General features: G+C 45.6%; 1 protein-coding gene across 1 annotated transcript; it reads left to right on the top strand.

Annotated features, from left to right (window-relative positions):
- Positions 1-12031: 12031 nt before the first annotated feature.
- Positions 12032-15261, top strand: LOC309452261 (olfactory receptor 14I1-like; the record flags this gene model as incomplete). Its single annotated transcript, XM_082076926.1, has 3 exons — positions 12032-12325; positions 12686-12937; positions 15247-15261. The coding sequence occupies 3 exons, from the start codon at positions 12032-12034 to the stop codon at positions 15259-15261; spliced, it is 561 nt and encodes a 186-aa protein (XP_081933052.1).
- Between the last annotated feature and the right edge of the window lie 9779 nt (positions 15262-25040).

Raw genomic sequence — 25040 nt, 5'->3', positions numbered from 1 at the left:
TCTCAGCATTGCTCCACTAGACACTGCAGCCAGCTCCATGTATCTTGGACCACCTCTGGAATTCACGTATCACCAGGTGTTTGTTTCTGAACAACTCACTGCTGCCCTCCATTTAACTTGGAGCTCCTACAAGGGTATTTTGGACACACCCAGATTGAAGGAAGAGGATTCCCACCTCCTGTGGGTTTGTAGCAGGTGTTAGGAAATAGGCTGCCTTAGCTTTCTAAGTTATTTGGTATACAGCTTATTACAGAACTTATTTAGAAATTGCTTGTATAGAACTTGTTGAGCATAACTTGCTTAGCATAAGTAACTAATTTGACTTAGGCCACAAGCTGTGAACTTGCAAACTGCCTAGAAGGCCGTCAGAGTTCGTTCAAGCTAGAAGATAAAGGAGCTTTTGATCGTCAGCAGGAATTGCATCCCTAGAGATGGGTAAAGGAATGGAAGGGCGCATCTAAAGGAGACAAAAACTGAAGAATGTTTTGGTTATTTCCAAGGACATATTTTACTTCCCAGCTGCAGGTGCAAAATAGCAACTGAAGGACAGAATTTAGGTTGATTTTTAGTCTGGTCAGTGAAAAAACAAACAGCTACCCTCAGAGATAAGAAATGACCTGCCTGGCAATAATGAAGAGATCTAATTGATACCTAAAATCAGCAATTAGTAATAAAATAAATCTATACGAATAAGGCACTTGCTAAATTAATAAGGGTCACTGATGTTAGGTGTTAGGCACTTGTTAGTCATTAAGTCACAAGAATGGTATTTGTTAAGATAAGCAGAAGAAGGGTAGGAGACAATGCACTCGCACTCAGAAGATAAGGTGGTGACACCAGCACAAGCAGGTTACAAGCCAAATAACAAAGGATTGTATTGCATATGTGAAGGATTTATTGGAAATATAATGAATATGTATGATCTGGATGGATATCACCTGCGCCTGGGGTTAGCGGGGCACCAATAAAGGATGCTTGCTTTTAAAACCACAAATTTTGGTTTTAGAAGTTTATTTAATTCATGGATTTATGGTATCACAATGAAGAACAGGGAGACCTCAGACTCTAATTCTACAATTAGCCCAAATTGCTGTGTGAGGAGTAGGAATCTTGGATTGCAAGGGTATAACCGCTCAGGGTTTTCTTTGCTTGGGGTCCCTCTTCTGGAGGTCCCATATTGAGCTGCTCTCTACATTGTACCTTATTTAAGAAGAATTTCTGGAATTCATGTCTGAGTCTCTGCTTCAGGAAACCTAGGGAGAAAAACTTTCCTTAACATAAGCATGGGAGGGAACTTAGTCCCCTTCTAGCCCCAGGAATATAAACCCAGGATGAGATGCTGCAATTTACTAAGCTGGATCCCTTCCCTTAGCTGCAGTAAAGGAGATCCCTCCCTGACCCTCTCAGGGTGTCCTGACTAATGGTGAGACAGTGAAAAGATGATTTCTGGACGTCAGTATAATTTGGATGGGAGAAATGACACAACTGGAAATAAGTGTGGTTCCCCAGGTGAGGAAGGGAGCATCAGTGATTCCTTCAGCTTGTTTCACGGCAGGATCCCCTGGAGCCCCAGGGACACCTGGAGGGAGCCCAGAGGGGACAGAGAAAGGGACATCATGGGCTGCTCCTGTGCTGCTGAGCTGGGCTGGGCTCCTGGGACACAGGGAGCTCACGGAAGCGGCAGCGCTGCAGAGAGACAGCTCTGCCCAGGAGCAGCTCCTCTGGACACGCAGCAGGGCTGAGGGCTCTGCCTGCAGCACCGAGGGCAGAGCAGCGGGAAAACAAGAATTAAAAGGTGGTCTGGATTTGGAAGATACTGAGAGCTCACTGGAAGCAAAATCTGCACAGCTCTTGACATGGTAAGTCCGTGGCTGCAGAGCTCTGCAGATGGGGTTGCCAGAGTGGTCACATAAAGCTGGTACATTCCATGGCTGATAGGATATGGCAGGACAGTTCTCACAGTTTCTGCAGTGTGGAGAACATGCTTGAGAGCAGGGTGTTTCTGAGGGGGCTTTTCAAAAGGAAGGTTAAAGTAGGGGCTACCTGAAGGGGGAAGGCACTTTCTGGAGTCTGTGCTTCGAGTTTGCTGCTGTGACAAGTTGGTAGGTTGCATGGTGATGCAGTTGTCAGGTTTGTACGGGGGACTGTGACTCCTGGAACATTGCACTGGGAGAGCTGTAGCTCAGCGAAGAAGCTATCAAGTCCTTTCACTCACCTCAGCATACAAACATCATTTTTGTGGTGTCCTTGGGCTTATCTGAGATGTTCTATAGGACTTCCAAACACTGACATGCCCTTGTGCAGTGTCCTGTTTCCAAGATTTTTCTGCAGGGCAGAGCCGAGCACACAGCAGGTAGGATGGGGTCTGTGAGCCCTGACAGAAAGGAGTCCTGGGGACAAAGAAGCAGCTCTTGGCAGGGACAGCTTCCGCAGCAGAGACATGGGCAGGGAAGAACAGGGAGCTGCTACCAGAAATGCCCTTGGAGGGGGTTTTGGGCAGCTCCCTGACATCCCTGCAGTTCAGATGCCTTCCCTGGAGGAACTCCTGGTCACCTTTCCCACCCAGAAGAGCCTCTGCCATCAAGACCACAGGGTCCATGTCATGAGTCACCAGCAGCCAAACCCTCAGCAAAGGAGGAGACTGTCCTGCATGTCCATCTGTCCCCCTCTGCCCTTGCCTCCTTTGGCAGAAGCAACGTGTTATTTTTCTTTTTTCTCCACCTGCCCACACTGCTGCTGTTGTTCAGAGGCTCTTTGGGGATGGGGCTTCCAGATGAATCTCAGACACTCACCTTGTGGGTCCTCCCATGCGGATGTGTCCATGGGAGGAAAGTGACCGGGCCACCTCCTTTCCTGTGGGGCTCTGGACCCCACAGGGTTCATGGGTGGGGAAAAAGCTGATTCTCACTCCAGGCACCCCATGTGCAGGACATCCAAAGGGACACAGCTCTCCATTGTAGTTGTTGCAACACCAGGGAACACAGTGCAGAAGCTGTGGAGACACTAAGGCTACAGAAATATCACTGTATGGCTGCATTTGGGAAACTGGAATGAGGTCTCAGTGTCCTTGGAAAGGGAGTCTGGAGACAGGGTGTTACAGTTAGCTGCACTTTGCTTCGCAAAACGTATCCAAGATTCTTACCTTATCTTAAAAACTATGCAGGTTGTATATGAGTTTCATATTTTAGAGAACTAAAAGTTAGTACTTATCTTATCTCGCGAAGATAGGATGTGCTGAGAAGGTACATTTACTATCATCCAAGAATTTATATAATTTTGTGAAGAGTGCGCATGTGCTGTGATGAAAGGTGAAAAGTACACTAGTGATGAAGACTACTTACTTCATCCTGAAGACCCCCAAAACGACCACCAGAGGACACTGCGCATGCTTAGGGTAGTTCCAAGGTGTTGCAACTGATATTGTGAAATAATTGTGTAACCTTATGAATATGCAGTATACACGTTGTAACTCTAATGAATATGGATGTAACCAAACTGTATAAATGTAGTAAAGTTCAAATCAGTGGTCGAAGCCAGCTTTGGGTGCGAACCCCTGGTTTCCCAGCGCTGAAATAAAGCACCGCATATAACTACGTCCGTGGTTATGTGTCCTTGAACGCTAACATTTTGGCGACCCTCGATGGGACCTCGTGGGCTGCTGAGGCAGATCGCGTCTCGATCCTGCTCCGGCTAGCACCGAGGTATTCTTGGGGAGCGCATCGGACGCGACTGACCCTCTGCTGCTCACGACGGACCTCTGACTGGTAAGAAGGTGCTTTATCTGGATTATTGAGTACCCACCTGGTCTGGTTCTGGTCTGGTAGCCTGCTGGTCAGGCATCTGGTAGCCTGCCGGTCAGACGCGGCGAAAGCCACGCTCGGTTGGGCAGGGAGCTCCCGGGGCATTGCCTAGGCAGCCGTCCGTCAGACAGAGGGAAACCTCTGCAGGCTCGGCATCTGGTCTGGTCTGGTTATTTGTGCCGCAGGTTCGGCACCTGGTCTGGTTATTTGTGCGCACCTGGTCTGGATATTTGTGCTGCTCAGCACCTGGTCTGTAGTTCTGGTGATTTAATCTGTATTTACTGTTGAAACCAGTGATTTGATCCTGTTTACTGTTGTTCTGGTAAAGTTACCTGTGTTATCTTTCTGTGTTAGTTATCTGTATCCTTCTGTGTTGATATGTCCAATTCAAACATATCGCCGTCAAATTGCTTTCTGAAACATTAGAAGGAGGCTGGGTTTGGACAGTTTATGCATAAAAAGAAGTGTAATTGTGATTTGTTTGCATATTTGAACTCGGTATTCGGTTTGCGTATCTGAGCTCAGTATTTTAGTTTGTATGTTTATATTTGGTACCAAAAGAATTTGTTTGGGGAAATAATTACAAAATAAGAACCGGTTCTGTTACTAAAGTACCACCTTGCTCCCCCTTCAGATGCATCTGTACACATGAAAGTAAATTGAGTTAGCTGTATTGCAGTTAGTGTTGTTCTGTGGATAAATGTCAGGAATTGATGCTTAATGTGCTGTTTATTGACATCTGTAAGAAGTTACATCCCTCAGCTCCCAGGGATGTAACTGTTGTTCAGCTAATTGGAATTGCATATAAAGTTTATAATCGCAGGAATCAAATGAGGAGAGAAAAGGGCAAAAGGAGCCCAAACCTATGCCCGGCAGCTTCTCCTTGATAAGCTGCGGAGAAAAAGGTGAAAAGCTGACTGTCTGCTAAAGCGGGGGAAAAGGGGGGGGAGCAGCGGCTGCTGGAGCTGCAGCTCCTCTCCTCCGGGCTCACCGCCCGCGGGGGATGAAGCGGGGGGGGAACCAGTCTATGTTAAAGTTCCGTTTTCGCCAGGGGATTTAGTAACCTGAAAGCAAGCGGCTGGTCCTCATCGGGAAAATCCAGAAAAGGTTGTAATAATTAAGATGATAATTAAAATGCAGAATCCTGGTTAGGATGATTTACAAGTGATTTTGGATACATTAATGGACTCTACAGAAAATATATGGTTATACAGGTTGCGAGGGATAAAGTGAGAGAAGATATTCGGAATGGGAAAGTAGAGGGTAACATTGATGAGAACTTTCCAAAAGAAGATCCCCGATGGAATTATAATACACGAGGCGGGTTATGCCGTCTCCGGAGGTATCAGGATTGGTTATTGATTAGTGTTCAAACTGCCATGCCGAAGCAAATGAATTGGTCAAAGTTGTATAACGTAAGGCAGGAAAAGAACGAGTCACCCTCAGCCTTTTTAGAAAGATTAAAAGAGGCTGCCAAAAGATATACGGATTTAGGTGTGGAAACGGAACAGGCAAAAACTCAGTTGGCTTTAATTTTCTTGGGGCAGTCTCAAGATGACATTCGGAAGAAATTGCAGAAATTAGAAGGAGCGCAATTAAGGGATTTGGACGTAATACTAGAAACGGCTTGGAAGGTTTACAATAATAGAGAAAAGGAGCAGTCGAGGCTTCATCAGCAAAATTTGTTAGCTTTGATCCAGGGCCAAGGCAGGGGAATAGGAATCCGGGGCAGGGGAGCTGGAAATAGTCGAGGAGGTCGGGGACGTGGTTTGTGGAATACCCAAGGAACTCCCCTGAGACCCCCTGTGAGGCTTGGCCCAAATCAATGTGCTTATTGTAAGCAAGACGGACACTGGAAGAATGAATGTCCGGCTAGGGACCCCGCGGGTCAGGTGTCCAACGCTGCGGGAAAAGTGGCACAAACAATGGTGTTGGGGGAATACAGTACTGACAGCTGACTATATGAAGGCACGGAAGTGAAAACCCAGAATAAGGAGCCCTTGGTGACGGTACAAGTGGGAGACCGGGATGTAAAATTTCTAATAGACACAGGGGCTACTTACTCTGTATTAAATTCTTTACAGGGGGCAGTAGGTCACAAAGCTACAACAATTGTTGGTGCCACAGGGAAGGAGGAAGTACGGCCATTCCCGCAACCCTTGGATTTGTGCTTTGGAGAAAAGGAATTAACCCACGAATTCTTGTATGTTCCAGATTGTCCAGTTTCTCTTTTAGGACGAGATTTGTTGACAAAACTAGACGCCACAATAACATTTGAGGATGGAGATTTGGTAATGAAAATTCCGGAGTCAAAGGTAGGACAAATTTTACTAGTAAAGGAAAAACCACTTGTAAAAATACCACAGGCAATAGAAGATGCAGTGATTCCCACGGTATGGGAAACAGACATACCTGGGAAGTCAAAAGCAGCTAAACCTGTGAAAGTGGAGCTGAAGGAAGGTGCAGAACCAGTACGGTTAAGACAGTACCCATTGAAATTGGAAGCCAGGTTAGGAATAGTATCTTTAATTGAGAAATTTTTGAAATATGGAATTCTAGAGGAATGTGAATCAGAATATAATACCCCAATTTTTCCAGTAAAGAAACCTGATGGTAGCTATCGACTAGTCCAGGACTTACGAGCAATAAATCAGATCACTAAGGACATACATCCGGTAGTTGCAAATCCGTATACCTTGTTAACATCTGTGAAAGAGAAATATAAATGGTTTACAGTACTTGATTTAAAGGATGCCTTCTTCTGCATACCCCTTGACCAGGAAAGCAAAAAGCTATTCGCTTTCGTATGGGAAAATCCACACAACGGAAGAAAGACCCAATTAACCTGGACGCGCCTTCCACAAGGATTTAAGAACAGCCCGACTATCTTTGGAAGTCAACTAGCCAAAGAACTTGAGGAGTGGACTACAAGAGGCCATATCGGAATTCCCCGACAATGGTATTTGTTGCTGCAATATGTGGATGATATTCTGATTGCTGCTGAGACCCAAGAACTCTGCATCCAGGTAACAATTGAAATACTGAACCAATTAGGAATGAATGGATATAAAGTGTCGAAAGACAAAGCTCAGATTGCATCTACAACTGTGATCTATCTAGGATGTGAGCTTTCTCAAGGACAGCGAAGATTAGGTATAAACCGTGTGCATGCTATCTGTGCTATCTCAGAACCCCGTAATTTACATGAATTAAGATCTTTTCTAGGAATGGCAGGATGGTGCAGGCTCTGGATTATGGACTATGGACTTATTGCCAAACCTTTATAGGAGGCACGGAAGAATAAGACCTTAGTGTGGGAAAGGCCACAACAAGAGGCTTTCCAAAAACTGAAACAGGCTTTAATGCAAGCGCCTGCTTTGGGCCTACCTGATCTGAGTAAGGACTTTCAGTTATTCGTACATGAACAACAGAGACTTGCCCTAGGGGTATTAACCCAACGGCTGGGATCCTGGAAAAGGCCCGTAGGTTATTTCTCTAAACAACTTGACCTGGTAAGTGCTGGATGGTGACTACTGTATTGGAACAAAAGGGGGGCCATTGGCTTTCCCCAAGCAGAATGATGGAATATCAGGCAATCCTGACAGAACAAGATGATGTTATTTTAAAACAACTAACCTAATGAATCCAGCTGTGTTTTTAAACGCAGAGTCTGAAGAAGAAAACCTGGAACATGATTGTGTGGAGGTCATCGAATACACCCACGCAAGTCGTCCTGACCTGAAGGATATCCAGTTGGAGGAGATGGATTGGGAACTTTTACTGATGGCAGTAGTTTTGTGGAAAGCAGAGTGCGGTATGCAGGATATGCGATTACTACTGCCAAAACAGTAATTGAAGCCAAATCCCTACCACCAAACACATCAGCACAGAAAGCTGAGTTGATAGCCCTAACAAGGGCATTGGAGCTCAGTGAGGACAAAAGAGTCAATATTTGGACTAACTCAAAATATTTAATTGGAGTTGTTCATGTGCATGGAGCTCTTTGGAAAGAGCGTGGACTACTAAACTTGATTAACGCCGTTCAAAAGCCATCACGAGTTGCCATCATACACTGTAAAGCTCATCAGAGTGGAACATCGAAAATTATTGAAGGAAATCGACTTGCTGATCAGATAGCTCGATCAATGGCACGACGAGTCTGGATGATGGTGGGTCTTGTCTCCCAGAAGGTAAGAGCAATTGATTTATTTACCTACACCTTCAGAGGCACCTAAATATTCTACAGAAGATGAGAAATTGGCAAGACTAGTAAAAGCCGTCAAGGATAATTCTGGATGGTATGTAACTACCAACGGACAAGTTGTGGTGCCAATCACAATCATGAGAGGAATACTTCAGGCGGAGCACCAGAAGTGTCATTGGGGTGCAGGAGTATTGGTAACATAACTGAGAAAATGGATTATCTCAATCCAGATGTTAACAATGGCAAAATCTATCACAGCCAAGTGTGAAATTTGCTTGAAAAATAATCCTTTAGTGAAAAGAAAAGTAGATATGGAAAAAATTAAGACAGATGTACAACCAGGAGATTATTGGCAAATAGATTACGTGGAACTCCCCAAAACTCGAGGATTCAGATATCTATTAGTTGGGGTATGCACCTTTTCAGGATGGCCAGAAGCCTTCCCTTGTTGCACCAACCAGGCACAGGAAACTGTAAAATGGTTACTGAAGGAAATAATTCCTAGATTTGGGGTACCATTAGGAATATCATCTGACAGGGGACCACACTTTGTTGCTCAAGACATTAAAACGACAGCTTAGCAGAATTTGCCAGGAAGCAAAAATTCAATGGCCTCAGGCCTTACCTATAGTGTTATTGCGAATTAGGATTAAACCTAGGAGCGGAATGTCAGTAAGTCCATACGAAATTCTGTATGGCAAACCATATGAAGCACCTGATCCGAATCCAAGTGTACATGTAAAAGGTAATCAGGATGTATACATTTATGTGTTGTCTCTCGGCAGGACATTGAATCGACTCAGATCCGTATTAGTGAGGAATCGCCCACTAGCACCTGAGAATCCGGTACATGATATAGAGCCTGGAGACACGGTGTATATAAAGACTTGGAGAGAGGATCCTTTAAAAGAACGTTGGGACGGACCCTATCAAGTACTTTTAACTATATTTACCGCAATCAAAGTTGCTGAAGTAGATTCCTGGATACACCACACCCGAGTGAAGAAAGTCCCAAAACGGTGGCAATCGCAATTAGTGGGTCCTACCACACTTAAAATCACAACGCAGGATGTCTAGCTTTTATTACCGTTATGTGTTTATAGTAGTAAATGTACCCAGACTGTTTGCTTTTGTGGGGACACCTCTTGAGGAAGGAACAGAGAATGCCACTCTGATCTGCAAAGTCACTGGAGAACAATTATGTAGGACACGAAGGGGTATAGGAGAAAGTGACAACACTCAAATGCCACAAGTAGTGCAGAGTGTACAGAACCAGGCAGAGAATTTGATGATAGGATTAATTCGAGATTTTGCACGAACCCAGAATACCAGTAGCATCACTGCTTGCCTTCCCATCCCAAAATCGGCCGAAGACCCAATACAATGGGGAATAATATCTACAACCTTACCAGAAATAAACAAAACTGGAAAGACAGTGTGTGAATCTCGCACCAAAATAGAACAAGTGCCAATTGAACAACGGACAAAATAGGTTATTGAAAATTCTTTGCATAATAGAGATGACTGTTTAAAGTTGCCAGGAGCGAAATTTATAAAGATAGGACGATTTCATAATGTTGGGTATTGCACGTATGAAAAATGGACCACCAAAACAGTGTATGAAAAGGTTGAGCGAGCCTATTGGGAATGCAAGGATCAGGATAATCAGAACATAACTGAATCATGGAATAACATGTGGACGTTGAGTATAGTACAACAGTATCAATATAGTGAAGCATTCCCATGGTGTGTACGATGGTCCAATGTAACAAAAGGAGTAGCAGTACCGTGGTGGAATTGCTCGCAAGTAATAACCTGCCAAACAGATGTGAGAGAGATACCTCTGTCTATCATTAAAGTTGCAATGATTGCAGGTTGCATCTGTCAGAAACAATTGGATCCAAAAGAAGCAATCAAAATAGGGATTGATGGAGATAAACTAGATTGTAGAGGAGCTATAGGTAGCGTGGGACATTTAGTTTGGGCCTTAAGCGATGGAACCTGGGCGACACATTTACCGATAGCAGGACCAGTAAGGGAAATTACTTTGGGGTTACCAACCCTATGTCCCATTTGGAAAAGGTCACCCTTGAAGAACAGGCAGGAACTTTTACAGATTAGGCACAAGCGAGAGATAGATGAAGATGATGTGTGGCATGAACCATCAAGCAGTGTTAAATTCGGCTGGGCATTAGAATCTTTCTTTGCACCAATTGCAGCTTATAGAAACAGAGAAATGATTGACAAATTAATTGGGCAGATGGATCGATTGGCAAGGATAACCAAAAAGGGTTTTCAAGATTTCAGTATACAATTGCAAGCTACGACCAAAATGACCTTGCAGAACAGAATGGCACTTGACATAATGTTGCTAAAGGAAAATGGCGTTTGTGGATATTTAAAAGATAGGGTTGATCATTGCTGCATTCATATCCCAAACGTAACCTCTGAAGTGGAGAAAGATATCTCCCAATTAACCCAAACGGAAAAGGAACTGCAAAACGAAAAACAAGATGCAGAGCAGAGCTGGATTGGGGCCTTGCTAGGCACATTGAACCTGAATTTGGGAGGATGGGTACATTCATTATTGGAAAGCTTATTTTTGCTTGCAGTTATAGTTGCTCTTCTCTTTTTGCTGTATGCTTGTATTAGGCGTCAAATAGGTCAATCAAACGCCAGGAACGATCGCATCTTTACTGTTCTTAGCAGAAATTATACTAACCCGCTTTTTGACAACCCTCCAGCTTATAAAGATACCCAGCTATAATTAAAACAATAGAGTGAAAATGCATTGTCTAGGAATAGAAAAGCATTTTCAAAGGGGGGAAATGTTACAGTTAGCTGCACTTTGCTTCGCAAAACGTATCCAAGATTCTTACCTTGTCTTAAAAACTATGCAGGTTGTATATGAGTTTCATATTTTAGAGAACTAAAAGTTAGTACTTATCTTATCTCGCGAAGATAGGATGTGCTGAGAAGGTACATTTACTATCATCCAAGAATTTATATAATTTTGTGAAGAGTGCGCATGTGCTGTGATGAAAGGTGAAAAGTACACTAGTGATGAAGACTACTTACTTCATCCTGAAGACCCCCAAAACGACCACCAGAGGACACTGCGCATGCTTAGGGTAGTTCCAAGGTGTTGCAACTGATATTGTGAAATAATTGTGTAACCTTATGAATATGCAGTATACACGTTGTAACTCTAATGAATATGGATGTAACCAAACTGTATAAATGTAGTAAAGTTCAAATCAGTGGTCGAAGCCAGCTTTGGGTGCGAACCCCTGGTTTCCCAGCGCTGAAATAAAGCACCGCATATAACTACGTCCGTGGTTATGTGTCCTTGAACGCTAACAAGGGTGAGGACACTGGAGATCTGCACTTGGAAACTGGGCTCCTCTGCTCTCAGCAGGGTGCAGTTTCTTCTAAGAGGAACATCCAGGGGTGACTGTCCTCTGTCCTCTAGCTCAAAGAGCTGCCAGAACAGGGGAGCTGAGACCAGGACTGATGGACAGACCAGACCTTCTCACTCTGCACTAAGGGACAGTTCCATTTCCTTGCAAGTCCCACAAGGTTTCTCTATGAGAACAGCAGAAATGCCAAAGGTTTCTGCCTTAAAAACATTACTCATGGGTGGTGGGGAAATGACAACAGAAGACACAATAAAAAATCCTCACAGCTCTGGTCTGCAGTCACGTGAAGTGGGAGTGACAATGCTGAAAACCACTTTGACATCAAAAGTGATTTAATCTGAGATCAGCCCATGTTCCTATGTGCCTTTTGTTGTAGGGCAGGACTGAGTCTTGCAGAGCCCACAGCAGAGCCCCTGCTCCCTGGGGCACCCTCAGCCAGCATTCATCAAAGCTCATGACAAGGACCTGCCAAAAGCCTTCCTGAAACTGGAGAGTGAGTTGGGGAATGGGAGGTCTGTGAGAACTAGCACAGGTTTTGTTCAGACAAATTGTACCCTGATCTGTCACTCTCTTTTCCTCTGTGAACAGGTCCCCATGCCCAGGGGCAGATGTCCAACAGCAGCTCCATCACCCAGTTCCTCCTCCTGCCGTTCGCAGGCACACGGGAGCTGCAGCTCTTGCACTTCTGGCTCTTCCTGGGCATCTACCTGGCTGCCCTCCTGGGCAACGGCCTCATCATCACCACCATAGCCTGGGACCAGCACCTCCACACCCCCATGTACTTCTTCCTGCTCAACCTCACCCTCCTTGACCTGGGCTGCATCTCCACCATTGTTCCCAAATCCATGGTCAATTCTTTGTGGGAAACCAGGGCCATTTCATATACAGGATGTGCTGCCCAGGTCTTTCTCTTTGTCTTTTTCATTTCAGCAGAGTTTTATCTCCTCACCATCATGTCCTATGACCGCTACGTTGCCATCTGCAAACCCCTGCACTACGGGACCCTCTTGGGCAGCAGAACTTGTGTCCACATGGCAGCAGCTGCCTGGACCAGTGGGTTTCTCCATGCTCTGCTGCACATGGCCAGTACATTTTCACTATCTCTCTGCTATGGCAATGTTGTGGACCAGTTCTTCTGTGAAAGCCTCCAGATCCTCAAGCTCTCCTGCTCACATTCCTACCTCAGTGAGTTTGGGGTTATTGTGATTAGTCTCTTAGCAGTATTTGTGTGTTTTGTTCTCATCGTGCTGTCCTATGTGCAGATCTTCAGGGCTGTGCTGAGGATCCCCTCTGAGCAGGGTTGGCACAAAGCCTTTTCCACCTGCCTCCCTCACCTGACGGTGGTCTCCCTGTTTGTCAGCACTGGTTCATTTGCCTACCTGAAACCCCCCTCCATCTCCTCCCCATCCCTGGACCTGGCAGTGCCATTTCTGTACTCGGTGGTGCCTCCAGCCATGAACCCCCTCATCTACAGCATGAGGAACCAGGAGCTCAAGGATGCCCTGAGGAAACTTGTAGATAGATGCTTTTCAAAAGCAATAAACTGTCCATCTTCCGCACATCACTCATGATATAACTCATGACAGGCCCAGCTTATTTTTGTATATTTCATATCTCTTGATTTTTTTTTTTCCGTTTTTTTTTTTTTTTTTGGTCACTGAAGGGAGGTTTGTTTGATTTTGGTTTTTTTTAGCTGTGATAATATTACCCACAAAGAAATGTCATTTTTCATCCCACTTCTAATTCCCCATTGACCTTTATAGTTTGAATTATAATAGACTGTGTAAACAACAGTCTGTGCTCTCTGTGTACTTAAACAAAATAAATGACCCTGCATGGAATTGTTTCTCAGGCATCTTTCCTCTGAGACCTTTGTGAAGCTGAGTTCAAAGTGCCTGTGTGCAGAGGTGAAGGGAAAAAGATCCCAGCACAGTAGCTCTGCCAGAGAGCACCAGCCTTGTTCTTCCCTAAGTTCTCTCCTTCTACTTCCCCACTGACCTTATCAGCCCTTGTGTGGGTACAAGTCACCTCTGAGCTCCCTCCATGGCCACCTAAGAGCTTGTGTGGGAGGCGGTCACAGTGACACTGATCAACATCGGCTGGGTCTGTCTCTCAACCTGACCACTATGTCCCTGCAGAGTCACCACAGCCTGGGCATCACAGCTCACTCACTGCACAGAGCAAAAGCCCCAGCTCGGAGGCTGTGGGGAGTGTGGGAACAGGGTGCAGGAACATCTGGCCAGGCCAGTGCAGATGTGCTCTCCTTGGGGAAAGGCTCTGTGGGGAGACGGGATGTCCCAGGAGAAGAGCAGGGCAGCCTGTGTGTGTAAGAGAGACATGGAAATAATCTGTCATGCTGCCAGGTGCCAGCTTGGGCATTTGTCTCTTGTAACCACCATTTTGATCATTGTCCTCTCATCACAGCTGAGAGTTTCTTCTTCCTTCCATGGAAGGACACTGAATGACTAGGTCAGAAGTCCAGGTGTGCACTGAGGCGAGACATGAGCATGCACATTGTGTGTTGGGGGAGACAAACCCAAAGGAGCAGAAATGTCACCAGCTGTTTCTGTGGATGCCATGCAGGCCCATAGGACAGTGTATTGAGATCACTTTATGTTGAGAGTAACTTCCCCAACAAACTATCTCAAGGCAGAACTGGGATGTGTTTTCTTGAACTGAGGTCCCTGTGTCCTCCCTGGAGACCTACTACAGCTCCACCACCCAGCCCCACTTGCTTGCCACCTTTGTGACTGATGATAGCAGATGTGGGTCATGATGTGAGTAGGAGTTAGGCTGGATGGTTAATCCTAGATGACGTCGGTGGTGTGGAGTCCTCCTGGCAGCCAGTCACTGTTGGAATCCCTCTGTGACCAACACTCGAGAGAACACTGTTGAACATCTTCATTATCTCCCTGCATGATGAGATGGAGCTCACCTTCAGCTCCTTTGTGTATAATGGCAAACTGGAGGTAGCCCTTGAGCTACCCCATCTAATTCACCCTGCCTCACACAAGAGAGGCAGACAAGATGACAGACATGTCATTTCTAGGCAGACAAGATGACAGACATGTCATTTCCAACCTGAGTTATTCTATGATGAAAGAAAACTTTGCCTTGGAGAGCTCTTTGAAAACAGAATAGGGAGAGAAAGGAGAAAAGACAATGAGGCAGTAGGGAGAAAAAATGCTGCACTCTAAATACAGAAGAAAATTTATTTTGATAAGTGGCTGCCTAAGATTATTCACATAGATCAAAAGAGTATAATCAGCTTTCTGTTTCACGACCTTGATACTGTTAATAAAAATGCACAAACAAACAAACAACAAACAAACAAACAAACAAGCAAAAACAACAACAACAACAAAACAAAAAAAAACAAAACAAAAACAAAAAACCAACCAACCAACCAAAAAAAACAATTAAAAAAATCATTGAAGTTCTTTAAAAAAAATAGCCATGATGGCAACTTTTTCAGTGATTTCACTGAGTTCCTTTCTGCAGAGGTTTCAACTTTTTCCTGCTCCTAACGGCTAGCACTGAATGATAGCTCTCACCTCTAAAGGAATCCACTACTCTAACCCTTATCCTCAAACCTACCTCTAAACCAAAGTGCAAACACATAACCTTTTACCCTTACCCTACCACTCATACTAATTCTTAGTCCTTACCCCTAGCATGAAAATGCTGGCCTTAAGCCAAGGCCTGACCCCAGCCCTAAAAAAACCCTAACACTCAAAGACAGTCTATACCCTAAATACTAACGAGACACCCTCAGCAGAGTTCCAAACTTTCCTGCTAAGCCCTTACCTTATCCCTAATCCAGGTAGACAAACTCTAGACCAGAAACCCCTACCTGAAAACCTAACTCCCAAAGCCCTCCTTCCCATGTTTTAACCCCTCAACTTCAGTCCCTTTCCTAACCTGGATTTAGGTTGGTTGGCACCTTGGTGGCAGGACAGGGATCATGAGATCCCAGAGCAGTCTCATGATGTAGGAAAAGGAATGTGAGGTGACCTGTATCTGATCATCTCCTGACCACAAGGAGGAGATGGGTGATAATGCTGTCGTGAGCTCAACCATACCTTAGGCAACTCCTACTCCAGCAGGCAGCATAGGACTGTGAACGTGACTGTCAGTTCTGTCTCTGGAGTTGAACGGCATGTGGCTTGGAAGATTCTGGTGAAGTTACTTTTGCCTGGTCAGCTGGTGCAGCTAGTCTTGCAGATCTCATCTGTAGAAGGGCTATCCCATTTTGCTCCTCTTATCACTTTCGGTGTTTTCTTACATGGAAAAAAATTCAAGTCGTTCATATGTGAATTTGTGGTTGCAGTTTTAGAGAGAGATAAGGACACGCAGCTGGCCTAATAGTCGTTATCAGGTGGGAGCTCCCTGCAGACTTCTCTGTTACAATCCAGTTAATTCTTCCACCCAGGGATCCATTCAGCACAACACAGCCTGAAGGCCAAGCTGTACATGGAGCACAGCCCTGGGTCTACTCAGGTTTACTGCTGTGTGGATCTCTAACTCCTCCATGTACAATGGTATTCTGGTCAGGATCACTGGATCTCCTGATGAAGGTTAGGTAGAAAATAGGGTCTTATTTGAACAACTAGAGGAAGAGTCACAACTTTAGGCCCTGGTAATCAATGGGGGCTTTGAAGACCATGGACCTCTGCTAGAAGTCCTTGGCTGAAGGGTAGGTGGAAGGTAATCCCTAACCCAAGGTGGTGAAAATGGTCTCCTGGATATATTTTTCACAAGAGGACAAGGTAGGACTTTGCAAAGATGTGGAGGACAGCTGTGTCTACAGTGTTGGTGTGGTGGGGGGGTGGGGTAGAAAACCCTGAGGGAAGCGAGCAAGACAAATTGTAGCAGTGCTGAGCAGAGAAGGATGACCTCCCTCAACCCTCTGGCAGTTCTGAATCAAGGGGGATGAGAAGGACTCCCTTGTTTGGTTGGCCACACTCCTACTAATGCAGCCCAGGATGCTATTGTGCACCTTTACTTTGAAGGTGCAAAGCCAGGAGAGGACGGGGCTGTGGGGTGTATTAGAAAGGGTGCTGGGGTATATTACAGGGAGGGTGGTCTGTAGGTCCAGAGAGATTTTCCTCCCCCTCTACTCTGCCCTGGTGAGACCACACCTGGAACATTGTGTCCAGTTGTGGCCCCTCAGTTCCAGAAGGACAGGGAACTGCTGGAGAGAGTCCAGCACAGAGCAACAAAGATGCTGAAGGGAGTGGAGCATCTCCCGTGTGAGGAAAGGCTGAGGGAGCTGGGGCTCTTTAGCTTGGAGGAGACTGAGGGGTGACCTCATTAATGGTCATCAATATATAAAGGGTGAGTGTCAGGAGGATGAAGCCAGGCTCTTCTCAGAGACAACCAATGATAGGACAAGGGGCAATGGGTTCAAACTGGAACACAAGAGGTTCCACTTCAATTTGAGAAGAAACTTCTTCCCAGTGAGGGTGCCAGAGCCTGGCCCAGGCTGCCCAGGGAGGTTGTGGAGTCTCCTACTCTGCAGACATTCAAACCCCCCTGGACACCTTCCTGTGTAACCTCATCTGGGTGTTCCTGCTCCATGGGGGGATTGCACTGGATGAGCTTTCCAGGGCCCTTCCAACCCCTGATATTCTGTGATTCTGTGATAACAACAGCCTTTCCATACTTTTGACCATGGAGATTCCTTCCTTGGTCAACTATTCCATTGATCTAATACCTCCTTCTGTTATCTGGAGTGCCTTGTAATTCCTGATATACTGATGTTGTCAGGGGCACTACAAATCTGGTAGGCCATCTGTACACACACGTTAATAGCTGTCCAAAGAGAGGTTCATTCCAGGGGAACCTGGAGAAACTCTGGGATTTGTCAATAAAAGCCTCATGAAATTTTACAAGGAGAAGTTACCGGTTCTTTACTAGGGGCAGAATAATCCCACACATGAGGGCAGGCTGGGACCTGAACAGCCTAGGAGCGATTCTGAGAAGAAGGGGCTTGGCATTACGAGGGATGCCATACGAGCCCGTGGTGCATGCTCACCATGAGTAAGGCCAAGGGCATGTGGGGCTGCATTAGGAAGAGTGTGACAAAGCAAACAAGGGAATTATCGTCCCCCTTGAATCAGTGCTCCAGTGGCCACATCTGGGCTACTGTGTCTGGGTGTGGGACTCCCTGTTCTGAAGGAATGGAGAGAAACTAGAGAGGTTCCAGAGATCTGCCAGGATAGGGTTTGGAGCCTTTGAGAGAGGCTGAGAAACCTGGGCTTCTTGAGCCTGGTGAAGTGGAGGCTCAGGGCACTGTAGCAGTAGCCTGCAACTGCTCGAAGGGTGGTTTCAGAGATAATGGAGCTTTTCTTTGTAGTAGGAAGAGAAGGAAACCTCCACAAAGTGCAACTTGGAAGGTTGGAGGTTCAGAAAAAGACATCTCAGTCCAAGGGCAGTGCTGTGGTACAAGAGGTCACGCAGAGGGAGTCTGGATCAACCCATGGCTTTGTGCTTCAAGGAAAGACCAGAGAGGGTGGATAGACATCAGTGAAAGTATGGAAATGCTGGGATGAGAGCTAGGTAGGAAAGCAAGATGGATGTCAACAGCCTGAAGAGACAAAGGTGCCTGAAGGGGACAGTATCAGCAAACATGAAGTAGACATGGCCAAGGGCTCTGGTGAGGCTGAAAGGCCACAGAGGACCAAGGTCTTTGTTCCCCTGGCTATGACAATTGTATCTGTCTCTGAGACCTACCAGGATAAACTCTGTTTTGAGACTCTGGACTTTGATTTCTCGTTGCCCCTTTTTGGGGAAGCCAGGAGGGGTTGTACAGTTTCCTACACTTGGCCTTGCTCAAACTCACACCCCACTGCTCCAGGAAGAGCCCTGAGCCACACATGAGGCATCTGCCTTCCCAGGGCCTGGGGTCAGGGTTTGGCCTTTAGGCTGGTAAAACAAACCAAGGATTTTCTCCATAGCAGAACGACCTGTACAGTGCCTTTTCCTACCTGCAATCACAACCTTCAATTATCTTCTCTAATGAGTCCATGGAGAGTCTTTGTCAATAATGACACTCAGTGGGGTCAATCAATGTTTCAAGGTACTTTGAGTTGCGCTTCTGACTTCCACCTCTTGAGCGATTTGTTCAGTCTCCCTTCAGTATCTGTAGTTCATGGACTAAGGGCCAAATACACCATGGGGCTCATTAAAATACAGAAAGTATTAATGAACTATTTCCCTTCCTGTAATTTTCTTCAAGTCTTCAAGACACTACAACTAATTTGAGCTGTTTCATAATGTAGCTGAGAAGGAAGATTTCAAAAAGCACCTAGCAGAAATTATTCTGTATTTTGAAGGGCATATTATGTTCCTTTTCGGCTCAGTGAAGAGGTGATAGTAGTGTTCTCTGGTTGATAATGATCCAGAATGTCTCCTCAGTAGGTCTGGACAGGTAGGAAAAGCAGTCCCTTGAGGTCCAACATGGTATGGACAATGCTCCTTCTCACCTGCCCAACCATACCCTTTCTCTCGTTGCCCCCTGGGACTTGTTCTCACTTTTTGTTACATCAGATTTGTCCACATTTCTCTGCAGCTGGATGTTACAGCTCCTTTGCACCATCTCCCAAATGCTCTACCTAGAAAGCTGGCTACACAGAGACACCGAATGATTTTTCCTAATTACAAACAAAGAAAAGTGAAGCACAATTAAGCTTCAAAAATAATAAAACACACTCCTCCACCATAAGTTAAGTACAAGCTGCCTCTAATGAGGTTGTCTTTCAACAAGGGATAATCTTATGAGAAATGATTTAGGTAAGCAGATAAAAGAATAAAGATACAAACAAAATTAAAGAGTTGACTAAGGAGACAATTAGACTACTGCAAAACAGGCAAACATTTAACTACCTGAAGTTCAAAACAGCAGCTGGCAAGTTGAGAGCAATCTGAATGAATGAAGAATAAGAGAAAGAGAAAACTGGAGAATAATGGAAAGGGCCTTTGTCTAGAGAGTCTGCAACTGAAAATGGGACTTTAGAAACAGTCATTATATCAGGACAGGTGAAAATAGGTGAAACATCACAGAAATTAAATACACCATATGACAGTCACAATAGTGACAAGGATGTTGCAGGAGATCGACACATCTTTGGAATATCCCTTTTGAAAGGTCACAGGATTGGTAGAGGTCTCTTGTGAGTGAGAAAAACCCAATGTTGCAGCCAAAAGTGCCAGCCAGGGAACCACAAGCTGTACAAGAACACTTTGGTGAGGAATGACCTGTCCAATGAGTCCTCTTGGGTGACATTTCTGGGCACCAACTAGAGAAAAATGTGTCCGAAAGCCATCAGCATGGACTTAGCAAGGGTAATTAATGTCTCACAAACTTGATTGCCTTCATGATGAAGTAACTGCATTTCTGTGTGGGGGCAGAACAGTAAATGTCATTTACCTGAGCTTCAGCAAGGCTCTTGGCATGGTGTCCCTCAATATTCTTGTACCCAAGGTAGGCCATTACAGTTGGATGGGTTGACAAACAGATGGGTGAACACCAGTTGGATATGAGGCTGACAGAGCAGTGGTGAAGGGGTCTCATGCCCAACCTCGAGACCACTGGGACTTACTGTGGGCTTGTGGGGCAGCACAGGGGACTCTGCTGAGACCTGGGCAGTTTAATACTTTGATAATCTGTGACCTTGAGGAGACAACTCTCACCACATTTGTTGATGATGCTAAATTGGGAAACCTCATATGCAGGAGGGCTGTCCTGTCAGGAACATCACGACAGAGAAGGACAAATGGCAGGTCCTGCACCTGGCATAGACTAACCCCTGAAGATGTTGATAAGTGGGAGAGAGGTCAGTGGAGGGCTGCTAAGATGCTCAGGGACTGGGACACTTGCTGGGAGGAGAAACTGAGGGAAAGGGCCTTGTTCAGCCTGGAAAAGAGAAGGCTTTGGGCATCTTGTAACAGCCTCTCTGTCCCTGTGGGGAGGTTTTTCCAGAAGGTGGAGCCAGTCTTGTTATGGAGATACTTGGCAGGAGGATAATAGACAATAGTCAGATGTTGAAATAAGGAAGGTTCAGGATGCAGATCAGGAAAATATTCTTCTCCGTGAAGGCATCAAAGCATTGGAGCAGCTTCCCCAGCTTTGTTGTGCTGTCTCTGTCCTTGGATGTTTTCCAGCCCCCACATGGTAAAGCCTGAGCAACGTGGTCTCACTCCACAGCTGAACGTGCTGTGAGGAGGAGGTCAGACCCAAGACCTTCTGAACTCCCATTCAGGAGAGTGGAAACCCGAATGATGTTGTGGTGTCTTCCCCTCTGAGTCTTCCCCTGATGACAGCAGGGAATGTTCTCAGGTTCCCCATGACCATGGAAGTCAGTCTGTATAGTCAGACCAGCTGGAGCTTGCTTGTCCTCTTGTGATGCTCAGACATAAAAGCCATGAGAAGGGACGAGGTGTGCAGGGGGGATTCATAATTAAGGCATTTGCCTTCTGAAGCAACTGCTACATGAACTGATACCCGGTTTCCCGGGAAAGGGTTGGACATCACCTGCTGATGGCAAGCAGAGAATAAATCCTTTTGCTTCCATGGGCAATCTGTGCTTTTCTTTATTAAACTGCCTTTATATCAAACAATGAGTTTTTCTTCCCCGTGTCCTCTTGAGCAGGGGAGTTACTGTGTGGTTTAGTGGAACTAAAACATGACAGCCAGGTTAACCCATTACATTCCTTTTTGTGCCCAATGTGGGGCATGAGACAAGGGCAGTTTTGTATTAATAGTGCTACAGTATTTGTCCTACAGTTTTGTATTAGTGGTGCTATTTGGTGGAGAGTGTCTGTGCAGGTCACTGAGTTTTCTGTCTGTGCTACTTATCTCCTGATTTTGCTGAGCTTGGGAACATGTTAATACAAACAAAGTCTACGCTTTTTGCCCTGGTATTGATGTCTTTACTGTGTTGGGGTAGATATTCTATCTTGTGGAGAGGATAATGAAACACATCTCCCTCTTCCCTTAGAATCACAGAATGGTTTGGGTTGGAAGAGACCTTAAAGATCATCTAGTTCCAGCCCCCCGACCCACATTTTCCTCTAGAAAAGGTTGCTCAAATCTCATTGTGTTGGTTTGACTGAAACTGAGTTAATTTTCTTCATGCAGTTAGAAACTTTTTTGTAGCTAGCATAGTCATTGTTTGGATTTAGTTTGGGAAAAATCAGATAACACCCCAGGACAGAGATAATATTTTTCTCCAAGTAACTTTCCAGTGGTTTTGAAGTGGAACAAAGAGAATACAAGAGCCTATTATCTTAGTTGCTGTCTGGGAGCCAATGTCTTTCTGAGCTTTGTGCCCACAGGTAGGAAGCAGCTGGGAAGGGAGGCATGGGTGGGACAGAGTTGACTGACAGCCAGACTGACCAATGAGAATATTCCATGCCATTAGCATCAGGCTTCATGTTGAAGGAGTGTAGAGTTTTCTGGATGCAGAGATTGAGACCTGTTTCAGTTCTACTGTGTTTCGGTGGGGTTCCATTTGGGAGTTTGTTTTGGTTTGACCTTTTGCCATTTTACCATTTTGCAATGACCTCTGGGCCTTTCTGCACTTTTCTCTCTTCCCCTGGGATCAGGTGTTCATGACCAGGCTGCTCTCTCTCTTTCTTGGACCGGCTGCTTGGTGCAGGCGGAGCTTGTGAGGAATTGCATTGAGTATCTTATTTTATATTCCATTTTCCATTTTATATGTGTTACTAGCCGTGGTGGTATATTAGTATTATTTTGTAATTTTATTAAACTGTGTTTATCTCAATCCAGGAGTTTCTCCCTTCGCTTTTGATTCTCTCCCCCATTTGGGGGTGGGGGGTGGGAGTGAGTGAGCAGCTATCGTGGTTGTGATTGCTAGCTCAGGTTAAACCATGACAAGGGGCTAAACAGAAATGTTTTCACAGTCTGTGTTTTCACAAGAACATCACCAAAACCCATTTTACCTTTTTTTTACATCTCTTTTGGCAAAGTCTCTCTCCCTTCCCCCAAATCTCCCATCTCTCTTGCACAGGTTCCTCCTGACCTCCCTACATGTGTCATCTTGTTGGGGGAAGCTTTCTGATGACCTTCATGACCTCAGAGTGTCTCTGTCCCCTGTGCTGACCAGTCAGAAGTGACCTCTCAGCCAGCACCCAAAGGGACTCATTGTACTTCTGTGCTGGAGACGCCTCTTCACAGCCCACCCAGCAGCACTGGAGGAAGGTCAAGCCCTGCACCATGTCAGAGGTACCGTGCCTGCAAACCAGCGCATGAACCAGAAGGGATCCTGGCTTATCTTTCCCTCCTGGGTGCCTCAGTTACCCAGAGTATCTTGGAGACAGTGGAGACCTCTGCGTGGATAACTGAATCAAACCTAAAATGTAAATGTTATACAAACGTATGCAGAAGAAACAAACTAAGAAACAAACAAAGAAACAAGCAAACAAACAAACAAACAAACATCTCTAAGTAATAGCTGAAAAAGTCTTAATTTCCAGAATGCTAGGCTCTTAAGCCATCTCTGTGAAATTTTTGTGGTCACTGAGGAATGCTGATAGTATCTGGCTCCATCAGTACCGCTGATGGCATTTGTCCCTGATCAGCCAGCCAATTTCCCTCCCATCGCATCATCCAGATCTTCAGTTCAGACATCAGAAACCTGCCCTAAGACTTTGGGATACCACATTCAAGGACTGGCAAAAGTCCAGGTACACAACATACCCTTCTTTCTCATCTCATCTCATGCGGTTTCAGTCGTCCCTTTCTTGTCCTTTAATGGCCTCAGACATCCTTTTCTTGTCCTTCAATGGCCTGGAGATGGTTGCAAGAGTATTTGCCTCATCACCTCCCCAGGGAAAGAGGTGAAGCTGATCTACATGTAATAGTCCCAGTCTTTTTTCTTGTCCTTCTGGAAGCTGGGTTTGTTATTTGCCTTTTCTGAGGATCTTGGAATCTCCCTGCTCTCTCTGGATTTTTCCAAGATGTTTGAGAGAGATCTCACAATGACTGCAGCCAGCTCTAATAGCACCTCTCTGGCCCTTCCTACATCAAAAGTTATCTCCATATCTCACAGTACCAGGGGAGTTCCAGGGGCACAGTAAACACCTGTCTAGCTCACCAGGCACTGTTTGGAAGAGAATCAGAAGTGAATTCTTCCTATGTGCCCATGACTCCAATGGGGCCTCTGTGCCACTCACAGCTTTCCTGAGCATTTTTTTAATGGCTCCCTCTCTGCAAACTTGCTGGTCCTCAGGCTGTAGATGGGGGGATTGAAAAGGAGCATGAGGATGGGTTTTGTTAAACTATTCAAAAGGGTTGTTCTGGGCATCACAGAGACAAGAATGAGGGTGTTGTGGAAAACAGCAGCACTGGTGAGGAGAGAGGAACAGGTGGAGAATGTCTTCTGCCTACCCACGGAGATCTGATACACACAGAGGATAACCTTGTGAACAGGAAGAGGAGAATGGGAATGGAGAGAGCCTGACTGTCACGGTGTCACTGCATGAGAGCTCCAGCAATGTGGTAAATCACAGAAGTGGTCAGCTCTGCTGGGGCCACAGAACTGTACCCAGCACACGACTGAAACGATTCCTGTAGATGACAGAGGAGCCCCTAGTGTGTCTGCCCACTGGAGACAAATGTCCCAGGTCATGAGTCTTGTACAGGGGATGACAGCCCAGTACTGATCACAGGATGTGGTCACCAGTAGTGAGCGCTCTGTACAAGGACAAGGTGCAGGAAACAGCACTAATACAATGATGAGCAGGGATGGTGCTGTCCCCAGCCACAAAGCTGCCCATCAGCTGGGATAGGGGAGTGGATATGCAGGAGGTCTCCAGGGAGAACAAATGTCCCAAGAAGAAGTCCATGAAGATGTGCAAATGCTGGTTTGCCACCACCTGCACAATAATGAGGGTTTTCCCAAACAAAAACACCATGCAGGCCATGAGGGAGAGAAGGGTTTTCTAAGGGATGGGAACATTCCCCATTCCTGGTAGGAGGGCACCTCCACGACTGCCCCATTGCATTTTCGCCGTGGAAGGTTTTAGGTCCCTCTTTTCCCCTTGCACGTGGTAGGGAACTTGCGAGGAAGGAGTTTTGGTTCTTTTGTAGATACTTGGGTATCAGTCAGAAAAACAAGTCATTACAGGTACATTTATTTTTTTTTAACTAAAAATAGAGTAGAGCCCCATGTTCACATAGTCACAGGGTCACACTAGCGAAGTAGATAATGAAGTTGAAATGGGCTGTCCACATTCCTTTGTGGATAACATTATTAAAGTTAAAAAAAAAAAAAAGGCACAACGAAAGACAACACAAACATAAAACTGATGACAACAATAACAAACTAATGAGAAAGGATGGACCTGTAATGAGTTACATTATGAGCCATATGTTGAAACAGATGGACAGTCTAGAGGTTCTGGAAGTCATCCAGGCATCAGTTTCCACACTGCATTCTGGAGCTCCTGGTTTCTCAGGCTGTAGATGAGGGGGTTCAATGTTGGAGGCACCAATGAGTACAGAACTGCCACCACTAGATCCAGGGATGGCAAAGAGATGGAGGGGGGCTTCAGGTAGGCAAACATGCCAGTGCTGACAAACAAGGAGACCAC

The sequence above is a fragment of the Streptopelia decaocto genome (genome assembly GCF_964273445.1).
Source record: "Streptopelia decaocto genome assembly, contig: HAP1_SCAFFOLD_59, whole genome shotgun sequence".
In the NCBI taxonomy this organism is placed as follows: domain Eukaryota; kingdom Metazoa; phylum Chordata; class Aves; order Columbiformes; family Columbidae; genus Streptopelia; species Streptopelia decaocto.
This window is presented reverse-complemented; position numbering and strand designations above follow the sequence as displayed.